This window comes from Anguilla rostrata, chromosome 11 (assembly GCF_018555375.3).
Source record: "Anguilla rostrata isolate EN2019 chromosome 11, ASM1855537v3, whole genome shotgun sequence".
Lineage (NCBI taxonomy): Eukaryota > Metazoa > Chordata > Actinopteri > Anguilliformes > Anguillidae > Anguilla > Anguilla rostrata.
This window is the reverse complement of record NC_057943.1, coordinates 18516631-18529906: the sequence shown is the minus strand read 5'-3', so window position 1 is coordinate 18529906 and position 13276 is coordinate 18516631. Positions and strand designations below refer to the sequence as shown.

The 13276-nt window shown below is 37.4% G+C and overlaps 1 protein-coding gene across 4 annotated transcripts in view; it reads left to right on the top strand.

The window, feature by feature from the left end:
* LOC135234189 (cadherin-4-like) overlaps positions 1-13276 on the top strand; it is a 546833-nt gene that overhangs the window by 473907 nt on the left and 59650 nt on the right. For all 4 annotated transcript variants that reach the window (XM_064298517.1, XM_064298519.1, XM_064298520.1 and 1 more), the window contains one exon: positions 9586-9741. In XM_064298517.1, the coding sequence (XP_064154587.1) occupies positions 9586-9741 (156 nt within the window). The remainder of the gene's footprint in view (positions 1-9585; positions 9742-13276) is intronic.

Below are 13276 nucleotides of genomic sequence, written 5' to 3'. Positions count from 1 at the left end.
ACTTTAAATGAAAACAAAAGATGAAATTGAAAATGCTATACTGCTGGACACCAGAAATATGATTTTTTACATGTTAACAGATCAAGATTATGTATGTACGAGCTAAGGTAATTGAAGCAAATAAGCCACATGAGAATCTTCATTAAAATGGAAAATGATAATCTTACTTTCCAGTCTTCAGCTATTTCTTAATATTGAGTCAGTGCTGAGGCAGCCTTGCTTATATTTTCAGGGGATAATGCTGCTCTATTCTTCTCTACAAAATTACCAGAGATTTAGAAATTTGCAACACACGGTTGTCTTCTACAAATGTTCTACAATGTTCTGCTGCCTGCAGTATTTTTTTCAGTCAGTATTTTATTTTTAATTTTTTTTGGTGTTGGTGTTGCTTGTTAAATTGTTGTGCCCTGCATGACTCATAGGCTTGCATTGATTCCTACATTTTAAAATGGCACCATGATAAACCTGACTGCTGTGCAGGGCAAAAGAATTGCAGCAATTTATTTTTCAGCAAGAATAAATGCATGTGTGTAGGAAGTGATAATGAAAACTGGTAGGCTAGGTGTATATTACTGTGATGCTACTGGAATTCAAACAGAAATAACTTTACTTTTTAATCAAAATAAACATCTTTATAATTTATTTGTTCTTTGTTATACCTTTCTGTTTAACCTCCCCTTTTCTGCATTAGCCGTATTACTTATTTGAGTGACCTTGTGTCTCACCTTGACAAAAAATAAACTTTTTCTTATTTATAATAATAAATTATTTTTGTCACTAATTGCAGAATTATTTCACACCCTGCCAGCACATTTTTAACGTGTTTAATATGAAACAAAGACAATTTTGGGAGCTTCAGAAACTGAGTTAATTAAAACAGCCTACCACATCTCTGCCTTGCATTGCAGACAGCACTGCAAAATAAGAGTGCCATGCACAGCTCTTATCCTCTGGGACCTGCCCCCATCGCCACCCTGACTATTATTAGATGAAAGATTGACAAGCACACAGACTAATCATGACATCTGCATAATTACATTGTACAGCCTTTAAAATACTGACATACGTGCAATGATGTAATGTATGATGTAATCTGGTGCTTTGTAATTCTAAATTGAGGCCCCTATAAAAAGCTGGTGTGAAGGAAAAACTTGGCAGTGTGGCAACAGCTTAACAAAATCAATGGTGAGCTGTGAGGTGATTATGTTAAAAATATATTTGTTTAAATTAATTGCATACAGTAATGTATTAACATTGACAGCACTAATATATATATATATATATATATATATATATATATATATATATATATATATATATATATATATATATATATATATTTATTTATTTATTTATTTTTACATGTAAGTAACACTCCCTATAGGCACTCATGCAATTTCTATTTCTAGGCAACTTGTTCAGAATCTCCCTCACATTCAGTATCTGATGCAGTTCAAATGCAATACCTGGGCTTGACGTTTCAGTGCATTTCCTCTAAAATTGCTTTTTTTGTGGAGAAAATTAATACTTTAGAAAATTTAAAGCTATACTTCCTTGAATTTCATTGACATAAATCTCTTCCACATCTCCTGGTTCAACTTATTTTGCCCTTTCAAATCAGATAAAAAATATTTTGTCCCCATTCACATTTAATAATTGGACCGTGTAGCAGGCTTTCCATTTGGCAAGGTAAGGAGACATGATATCAAAATGATGATTAACACAGTTTGTAAGAAGATACACTACCCATAGTTTAGTTTGCAAAGTTTGACATAGTTAACATGGTTTAATTGCAAAAATCTTTTACCAAAGCACCCAGACACGTGTCTGTTCTCCATGTTGAATTAGTTTGGGCCCTCTTTTTAATAAACCCTCAAACACTGACCAAGTGGGTGTCCTCAAAAAGTGGGTGTCATCAAAAAGTGGGTGTCATCAAAGCAGATATATTGTTATTTTTTGCTTGAGGGGTTTGTTTGCCACCTCTTTTGAATTTTCAGAGAAGGAAAGGGGGACAAAAATACACTGTGCTAAAGTGCTAAATGATCGCAAGTTTCTAAAGATTTTAAAAGGAATATTGTTATTTTGCCTTTTGCCCTAGAATCCCCCCATGTGTGTTATTGCAATATGAGTCTTCTCCAGAGGCAAGTCTTCCAGAGTACACCAGTCATGAAGTGATGACAGAGGGGGGTGAAAATAAAAGGAATTAAATAAAAAACAAACCATGTTTTAAATGGGCGAGAAACGGCTGTGAGCTGTAGGCACTGCCGCGGTTTCCCATTATGGAGTTATATTACAGAATTCAATATTACACTTTCTCCTCGGCTCAAGTGCCTTTCTTCATCTTGTGAAAGTACAACAAATATGGAAAACTTTGTGAACCTGGGCCCCATTCCCCCCTGGGGGGTCTGGTGTTCTCTCTCTTTGTGAGAAACAAGAAACAAGCGTGCTGAGCGTGGGCTGGGAGACCAGGAGACAAATCAAGGCATATTCTGCACTTGGTCATAATGTGCTCGTATCACACAAAACAGAGACATTACAGGGGCCTCAGCTGTAGCTTGAAATACCACTGCCAAAGAGCTGTCTAAAATCTCCCTTTTCCCTCAATGTGCTGTGCTGTTTCATTTCACTTTTTACTTTAGTTTCCTTGAGATATATCCTGAACAGTGTGCTATTTTAAGTTAAAAAAAATACAGCAATATAGAAAAACACATTTTACTGTAAAGGGCACATTCATCTCGTTTCATGGTTTACTTTAAATAATGGCAACAATATAAAGAGAGAATGAGAGTAGGAAAATGGTAGGAAGAGTGATGGCTGAATATAGTCCTTTTTAAAAAAAAATAGAAGAATTGGTTGAATTATGTTATTTTACTGATCATAGCTTTTAAAATGTTTTGAATCATTTTAAACATGGCATGTGTCGTGTCTAACATTGTATACCAGTGCTATATTCATTCATCATTATGTCACATGAGTCCTTGTGAAATGTTCTTGGGCAGTCACATTGAAATGACTGTGAAGTGTAAGCACAGTGAATGCAGCTGTTCTTTTTTGTGAGTATGGTAGCTTGCATTAAACAATATAAGTGCACTGTAAAATTTGTAAGGCTGCTCCAGTTACAGAATTGTAAGTAACAGATTACAATGCACTTTTAAAGTTGGCTCAGCCTTTTATCTTGGCACAGCAACCATAAATAGGTTGTATTACCTCCTATTTTGGTTTTCACCAGAGTTTAGAATTTGTCAGCCAAATAACCTTAAGTTAGGCCAAGTGCATGGAAGAGTAGTATCCTAACAAGCATGTATACACAAGGTTGTGGCAATCTTATTTATCTTAGTTATCTTGATTCTACGTTGCAGCAGTGCTATGGGAATGTGAAAGATCAGCTGGGACAGTTTGCTCTGCAGTATCACAGTGTGAGCTTTATTCCACTAGATTATGTGTTTTTTTTTTGCCTTGTTTTCCCTTGAGAAGTAGTGGCATGATTTCTTATTTGAATCAGTTTGCTTCACAGAGGTAGCTTAGCTCACTGATAAGATCTCCTTAAGACCTGACAAGTCGTCAGTAATGAAGGAAATTGCTTTGATCCAACTACAAATAGGTCATTTAACCAGTGTCTGGTCTGTGCTGAGTCGTTACAGTTTCTTGCATCCTAGTTCACTCCCCTTTTTTTTCTCTAACAAGAAGAGCAGAAGAGAACCTTCTTTCCTTATTAGCGCTCTTCAAAATGAATCCATTTATAATTCATTACCCATGGGAGGCTAGAGACTCCAGGAATATATATTTTTTGTAATTTGCTTTATTTGTTATTTGTTTAGAAAGACATTGCTTTAAATCTTCCAAGCTGGTTCTAGCAGTATTAATAAGGAAAGATAATAATAATAATAATAATAATAATAATAATAATAATAATAATAATAATAATAGTTTGTTTATTTTGTGTAAACAGGCCGTCCAAATTGTGTAATTCAATTGTTTGTATTATACTGTCGGGATGTGCTTGCTAATTCTTTATTGATACATTATCTTGTTGCTCCAAAGACTAACCACTACAGATTTGCAAAATTCTAATTCAGGTTTCTATAAAACTGAAAATATTCAGTGAGTGAGCACACTGGAACTAATGGCAGCCTTCACAAATATGCCTGGAGTGTTGTTTCACCTGACTGATATCATTTGCCTAAAAACGCAATTGGGTGTTCAAAAATGACACTATATGTTTTCTGGAAGAGCGCATTTCCCAGCATTTTCTGGTTTCAGATATGAAATATGAAAACATCTGCTCAAATATCTGCATCTCTTTTTCCATCACACAGCATCTGTGTTCTAGTACGAGTTTATTTGGTAGCATGTACAGCAGTTTCACCCAAAACATAACTGTAGCATTCACATTTTTATAGTAAGCCCTGTATGTTAGCAAAAATAATTACCAACTTCCAACCAATATGTTATTATATAATTTTTATTACATGTGTAAATATGCTTTAGATTTAGATTTAGATTTGTTATATTTATGCAGATATTATATTTACAGATATAACAATTGTTTTATTATATACAATATAAGCATATAACAAAAATATATATGAATATAAATAATAATAATGGTAATGTAAGTTATAATGTTCTTAATATAGATACACACATGTAAACATAAACATTTATGACCTGGGTTCATTGTGCTGTGACCCAACAGTGAGATTGTGACTTTTTCTCTCTGTGGACACAGTGAATGGAGGTTATCTCTAGCTTTCCAGTATTATCCCCTAGGAAAATGCAATTTAATGTGGGTCCTTTATTGTATGTAATTACTCATATCTGCTTTCAGACTGGCCCATTCCAGACAAGGATAAATGAGACACTAAATCAATTGGTATGCCACTGGTACAGAAAGAACTTTTGTATCCCAAGTTGAAGTCACAGGGGCTTCAGTGAGATCAGAAATACATTGAACTAAACCTCCAATGTGTGACTATTGTGAACCAGTATCTCTTGATGCAGCTTAGCTGTGTTCACTACAATATTGACCTCATATTCACCTCATACTGAAATCTGGTTTTCTACCTCTATTTCTGTCTCATTTTCTCTTCTGAAAGCCACTGCTGACTTAGGAGAGGTAATAATTACAATGTTGTGCAGGTGATTGCAATCTGCAGCAATCTACAGCAATCTACAATTTCATGTGGCCCGGTCACAGATAATGCATTTTTATCATGTTTCTATGGACAATTTGGCTGGTAGGTTTCCAATAGGCTTGGTCACTCTTGGTCCATTCCATAATTATTCTTTATTTATTTACTTTTTCACAAGAAGCCATGGCTTTTGTCTGCCACATGAGAACCCAGTATGAGCTGGTAATGAAAATACTGTAAACAACAGAAGGTTATCTATATATTCCCAAAAATATATGATCATTGGAATAGTAACAGTGTGTCTTCTTGCTAATGGAGCATGAAGAGAAGAAAGACCTTTCTGGAACCCAATTTGAGGCTAAATTGAAAGATTCCTTCAAATGTAGCCCACTTATGCAGCACTCGAATCCAAATCACAGACCTTTCAGTACACTTAATGTATCAAATTGCTCTTTATTAGCTCTGGGGAACTGAAAAAGCAGCTCCCTGTATTTGGTTGCTCCCACATTCCACTTATTAAATGGTGCAGGAAATATTGGCTCTTTACTGTACTCATCCTACCTGTTTAATGGAAGACCATCAATTATTTGCTATTAGGTCAGATGAGCGGAGGGTGGCAGAGAGATATGGTAGTGGGTGGTGGTTGATGTGGGCCATGGCCACAGTTCTGAAGTTGTCTATGACAGCTCTGAGGAACCCATAAGAGAATTTCCAGTAGGCCCCTCTAGGCTTCCAGAACGTTCTTAGAGGTAGTGTGTGTGTGTGTGTGTGTGTGTGTGTGTGAGAGAGAGAGAGAGAGAGAGAGAGAGAGAGTGGGTGTGTGAGAGCGTGTGTGTATTTGTATGTGCCTATATGCTGCGGAAATTCAACCTTGATATCTATTGCCTGTATTCTGGTTACTTTTCTTTCCCCTGGTGTTTTATTCTAAATAGATCTTGTTAGTGTGTATTCAAAACATGTTAGTTTTTCAATTGCATGCTGTCAGTTACCTGATTATGGCGCAAATGAAAAGTAATCTGCTATTCGGCTTTTCAAGCCGAATGTATGGTGAAAATATATAAATATGTTCTTCCTGCTAAGGCCATTTAAATGAAATCTGTCAAGGTCTCTAAAGAATAAACATATGGCAGAATTATGTCTGAAAGAGACTTAAATATTGAATTCTTGTTTTAAGTATTCTCATACCCCCCAATGTGTTTCATTGTGTATCACAATACAGTGGCACCCTCCCAGGAGGCTGGGTTTTGGTCAGTGGGATTGTACCTATCTCTGATCGCCAGTGACCTCCTGTGGTCAACTGGGCACCTGCTGTGCCCAGTGCAAATGCTGTATACTTATCTAATGCAATGATTGCACAGTTCAGCAGATATACTGCAGGGTGAAAGCTACTGAGGTAGTGAGGTATCTTTCCCATCCTGATCCCAACATTACAGTGCTAAGGTTGGCTTAGAACTGATTTTAAAAATCTTTGTTAAAAGTTGGGGGAAAAAAAGTTATTTCTGTGCTAGGCTAAATTAAAGTACTTTTTTTTTAACATTTATAATGTTCATTAAGCCATAAGAAAAAAGCTTTTGACAAAAAAATGGGAGAGCTGAAATGGTATGCACCTTCTGTATTTAAAAAAAAATAAGCTAAATGAGCTCACAGTAGCATTTAGTTAGCTAGATAGCAATGCACTACATGAATAATGACACCAGCTCTGACAGGTTATTCTTCCTCTGTCTGGTAAAAAAAAAATCATGCCATTCCATTGTTTTGAATCTTGGGCACGTTATATCACTGCTCACCTAACAGTAACACAGCATAGCATTACCCAGCCAACTTAGCTAGTTATTCTATCTCTGCAACAATGTGTCCCTTGGTGTAGTAATATTTTACTTCTACATTACACTTTGAACAGTAAAAAATAAAGTTGTTCAAAATGCAAAAAAAAAACAATCCAGTGTATATACTGCAGAAACTGCATAGTCAGTCATTTGTAACACACCAGTTTATCTTGCCAGTGGCCTAAAGGTAACATGACTCCTTAGTCCCCCCCAAGCCATTTGCTTGCCAATGAAAATGGACAAACACTCACTGTCTGCCAAACGTTTCTATCTTCATTCATCTATACACTTACATATCAATGCAGTAAGATGAATATCATGATTCAGTGTTTTGCTTTGAGTCTGTCTAAAAACAGCAGCTCCATGGACCTGTATCCCCACATTAATGCCCCAGTATTTCAACTGCAGCTGATATCTTAACCATTAACTTACCTTTCACTAATTGTCCACATATGCATAAATAAATATAGCAGTCTTCCATGTATAACAACAAATTGCCCTCGTTGTGTGAGTAATCTGCAAACCCAGGTTTTTCTCAGTATGACACATAAAATAAATAATTGTTTCAAGACCTATCTGCTGGAGCTGTAGCACTCCTGCAATAAATAAACCTTGAAAAGATCCAGTAAAAACCCAGGATCCTGTTCCATTAAACACCTTACGTTTTTCATGTAAGGTTTTCGCGGATTGAGAGGTAAGGGCTTAATGTTTCTATTATGCATTTAGCATTTATCAGTGTGACAGTGCATCCATTGACTCACTCATGGTGAATGGTAGCCTATACCAATGCCACTGTGATCCTGGGGACCCTCTCTGATTTGAATCCAGAACATGACATGAGAAAATGGAACAAACACTTTACAGGGAATCAGGTTCTGAAACTAGCACCTGATCACCTGCCAAATATGGGTAGATTATGTCGGAGTCGAGTAAACAGGATCAATTTACCAGATACATTGACATGTAGAAATCAAGCTGCCAAAAAAATCCCAAAATAGAAGTTCACACAGTTACAGGGATGCCAACTCCCGCAAATGCGTGCATTCATTAGGCTACTTTGATTGGACGTGTCAGTGGTCCACTTTCATTGCCAGTCATACCACCAAACATTATCCAGTTTGTTTGTGGGAAAATCATAGCCAAAATTATCTTATATTAATCAGCTGTCAAAAGAAATATGGAGTCACATCACTAAGGTGAAAAAAGAAAACAAAACTGTTGAAAAGAGGAAAACCAATGATAATGTTGAAGAAGAACAAAGCTAGGATAAAAAAGAAACAGTGTTTTAATGAGAAGTGGAAACTTGTGGTTAATGGCAAGTATCATGAATGGCTGGTATTCAAGGCTGAAGAGCAAGCCATGTTCTGTGTTGCCTGCTATCTATATGCCCCCGAAAAGTCGAAACAACACTCCTCAAGTGACACGCGTTCTACGTATTAGAGATGTAGCCCTAACTATGGTAGCCCTGCCTTCGTTAAAGTATTATAATTGCTATTGTTTGTTCATTTAATCACATTGTGAAATCTATTTTGTCTTCAAATAAAGATTTTAAAAAGGTTTTACAAAGCATGCTTGTGTGATTGTGTGATTTTCATCTTCCTATTGTGTGTTGATGTTGTCCAACTGTCTGAGAAAATCTTATCTACCAGATACAGTGGCTGTTTCAGCAAGAAGTTTGTTTCAGACACTGAGGGGAATGCATTCATGGCTGAATTTGATGCATCTTCATTATTAATCAGTTTCAAAACAGCACATTACATTCTTGGAACACCCAAAAAAAATCAATAATAAATAAAAGAAACAAATACAATCTCTCCAAGGCTCCAAATGCCAAGACATTAGCTTTTTGGAAAACCCTCCATAGTCCCATTGGCTCTTGGATTCATTGCAAAAACGTATACTAAGTAAGCCAAATTAGAACACCATAAAAAATAACTTCATCATCCATTGGGGCGCAAACTAAAATCAAAGACTTGAGTGCCTTTGTGGATAGAAAAAGGCCTGAAAAAGGTGTAGGTGGGATAGGAAGGAAGTTTGATATGGAATTGTTGTGTCCGACATAGTTTTTACATTAGACTTAATGTAACCCAAATTTGTGCACACACAGCATACAAAATATATTCAGAATTCAAACTGGGAGGTTGCCATTGAATGTGAATGAAACGCTTGTGTGCGTGTTCATTTATCATATGACAACTACTTATCAACACTGTTGTTCAGGGTAGGGGTTTCACATAGATTAGACATAGCATTAGAATCATTATTTAGTCAGATCTCCATGGCTTTGAAAGATTTGGTGTTTTATAGGGGTTACTGTCATATTGTGTCTCCCATTCTCTCCATGTATGTAGGCTGCCCATGAGAATTGCATGTTTATTGAGTCATTGTCTGATATATTTCAACAAATAGTACTCTATAGTGAAATGTAAAGTATTTGGCATGAAGATGTATCAGAAGGAACTTAGGGCTTTAATCTGAACATGAAGAGAATCACTGATTATATTGCTAGTCAGCCTTGTCTAACCAAACAGATTCACCCCTGATTGAATCCTTTGCGGTGATTCTTGAGGATTTGAATTTAAAAAATAGGTTGACGGTTCACTCTGCTATTCCTTGCTTGTGTACAGATTCGCTCGGATCAAGACCGGGAGATTCAGATTCGCTACAGTATCACAGGCGTGGGTGCCGACCAGCCCCCCAACGAGGTTTTCAGGATCGATCCAGTGGCGGGAAAGATGTTTGTCACCAAGCCCCTGGACAGAGAAGAGAGGTCATCCTATCATGTGAGTCCAGCAACAGCGTCATCCACACTAAATCACCTGGTGCCCGTGGGATGTCTCCGGTTTATCATTAAAACTCGGATATTAGGAGCTATATATATATATATATATGTATATATATAACTATAGATATGTATGCAGACACACACACATATACAGTATATATATATATATATACACACACATATATAAAGGGCATATGTTTTCTTGATTTGTCTCTGTACTCTACAATTTCACATTTGCAATCAAAATAATTTCAGGTTTTATTTAAAGGTATTTTTGTACACTTTGGTTTCACCATGTAGAAACTGGAGCACTTTTTGTGCATAGTCCCTCCATATCAAGGCATCATAATGTCTGGGACATAATAATGTTATGTAATTGAAATTAGTCCTGTTTAGTATTTTGTTGCATTTCCTTTGCTTGCAATGACTGCTTGACGTCTGTGACCCATAGACATTACCAGATGCTGAGTATCTTCCCTGGTGGTGCTCAGCCAAGCCTGCCATCTTCAGCTCCTGCTTGTTTCAGGGGCTAGTTTCCTTCAGTTTTCTCTTTAGCATAAGAGATGCATGTTCACTTAGATTCAGTTCAGGTGAATGACTTGGCCAGTCAAGAAGTTTCCCATTTTTGTTGCTTTAGCAGTATGCTTGGAATCATGGTCTTGCTCATGGATGAAGCACCGTCCAATAGGTTTGGAGGAATTTGGGTGAACTTTATCAGATAAGACGCTTCTGTACACTTCAGAATTCAGTCTGCTGCTGCTGTCAGCAGTTAAATTATCAATGAAGATAAGTGAACCAGTACATATGACAGCAATATTACGTGCCCAAAACATAACTCCCCCTCCACCATGTTTCGCAGATGAGGCAGGCTGATTTTGATCTTGGGCAGTTCCTTTTGGCCTCTTCAGTTTGCTCTTGCCATCACTCTGATACAAGTGAATCTTGGTTGCATCTGTCCAAAAGACCTTTTCCGAAACTCTGCAGGCTCTTTTCGATACTTTTTAGCAAACTGTAACCTAGGTTTTGCAGTGGCTTGCATCTTGCAGCGTAGCCTCTGTAGTTCTGTTCATAAAGTCTCCTGTGGACATTAGTAACTCGCACATCCATGCCTGCCTTCCGAAGAGTATTTCTGATCTGTCAGACAGGTGTTTGAGGGGTTTTATTCATTATGGTGATTCTTCATCAACATACTGTTGATATCTTCCTTGGCCTACCAGGCCCTTTTTTACGATTACTAAGTTCACCAGTGCTCTCTTTATTCTTAATGATGTTCCAAACAGTTGATTTTAGTTAGCCTAAGGTTTGGCCTGCCTTGTTTTTTTTTTTTTTTTTCTTATTTATCAAACTCATAATGGCTTCTTTGACTTTCTTGACACAACTCTGGTCCTTATGTTGACAAACGTCAGTCACAGACTCCGATCAAAGGCGATCACAAGCTTAGAATCAAGATTACATACTGAAAGTTGTTTTATATCTGTACTAAGGAAGCAATTGAGCACACCTGACTATATATGCATTGTTTGGCTTTTATTCTTTTCTTTTTACTTTAATTACCTTTCAGTTACATTTAAAATAAGAACAGTTCTTGACAAAGTCAAGCTAGCAGAAATACATCAGAACCCAAGCTGTCAATTAGTAGAGTTACTGCGGCTCCGTTTTGGCGTACAAAGACAGAGGAATGTGTAGATTCATCTCAGCTGTCAGGACTAATGAAAGGCAGTTTTGTTGCGCTCTCTGATAGTCCATAAAATCAAACGTGAGCCTAGCTTTTTTAATGTGTGCGGCTGTCTGTTTACCCACTTTATGTCACTTTGGAGACACTTCTCAATGTGTACTGTCAAAGCATCCATTCATAAATAACTCCCTCTCTTTAAAGCAGAAGTAGAATGAGTACATTATAAGTTAAATAAATAAATAACCCAAGAAGAAAACAAGTATATCGCTAAAATGAAATGAAGAAGTGTCTTCAGGCTCAGTGTTTCCCAACACCTCTGAATGAAAGCAATCAGAAAAAACCGCAAACTGTGCTTTTGACAGTTTGACAGGTATGCAAAACCAAAAATAGGAAATAAATATTGGAAGTCTACATCCTCTAACTGTCAAGCCCGCTGGGTATCAGGGAGGTTATTTAATTGAAGAAAAATAATTAAATTTCCTTTGAAAAAGGGTTGCATTTCTCTGGCAAAGGTCTCCTATTTCATTCCTTTCGATAAAGTGCAGCCATCTATTGGTTCCAAGGGTGAACTACAAGGATGCCTTGATTTTATTTATGCAAGTGAGGTTAACAAAGCAACTCACACATACAAATAGCAATACCATTATTAGCAGCTATCTCATATGAGAATCTTGGCCAATTCTGCTTGGACATCTACAACCGTGAACTAGAGTGAAAAAAAGGTTTGTATCATTAGAGAAAATATGAACCCAGGTTGCTAAGATAACAAATAGGCATATGTCACTAAAATGTGTCAGACCACCCTTTCAATACAGAGCACAGGAAGTGTCATTAGCTCCTGATGTGTTATGGTCTTATGCTCATCTCTCCTCATTTTCATTTGGCCTTCTCCCTCGATAACTCATGTTTTTTCTATTATTTTTCTTTGGCTACTTTCATTCCAACACTGATGGAACACTTCATTTGACCAGTCAGCCCAAATTACGGCCTCAGAGAGCACCTAGCCACTTGGATCTCTGTGCCGTAGCTGGATGGTTCACGCCCGAGTGAGCATTTATCCCCAGCCTCTGTGAGAAAGCTGCGTGAGGAATCACTGTAGGGAACGAGGGGGCCAGATTTGTTAAAACAGCATGTTAGGAAGGCCCAAATATGGCAAAACCAGCCCCGTAGAGCCTCCCTCCCTGAGTGGCTGCCTGACCAAGAGCATCCAATAATCATCCAATAATGCTGCTTGCCCCATGTGGAGCCACGTGGTTTCAAACTGAATCTAAGGAGGTTGTCGCAAAATCAAGATTGTGGGGGAAGTTTCCTTGACCGGGAGACAAAGTCTGAGAGAAGTTGGAGAGGCGTGAGGGAGAATGCTGGAGCACCTGCCAGTGCATTAATAATCTCAAAAGCCTTCAAATGGCAGTCGGCCGATCAAGCTTCTTAAATCCATTTCTGCAGGATATGCCAGTGCAAAGCATCGCAGCTGAGGAAACACATCTCTAGTTGCTTATTTGTTTGTTTGTTCAGGCCTGTAAAGGAACCTAAGTCTAGTGTGTAATTAAGTGGGGGAATACGCATTGTTTGTGTGCAAAAGCAAGCAGACAGACCGTGGGGGTGACTCATCAGGCGAACAGCACAAGGAAGGGAATATCCATGTTGAAGGGCTTAATTTGCTCTTAGTTTAAAGCTCTCAAAAGTGCTCATCTCCTACATTTTGGGATACTGATTTATCCTTGTGTGTATAATTACTTAACACAGTAAAGCCGAAATCAAAGACTGATATCAGCTGCCATTTAATGACTCATTTTAGTTTTTTTGACCTCTGCAGTTAATGCTGAAGGACCATTAAAAGAAATTAAAAGATTTGATT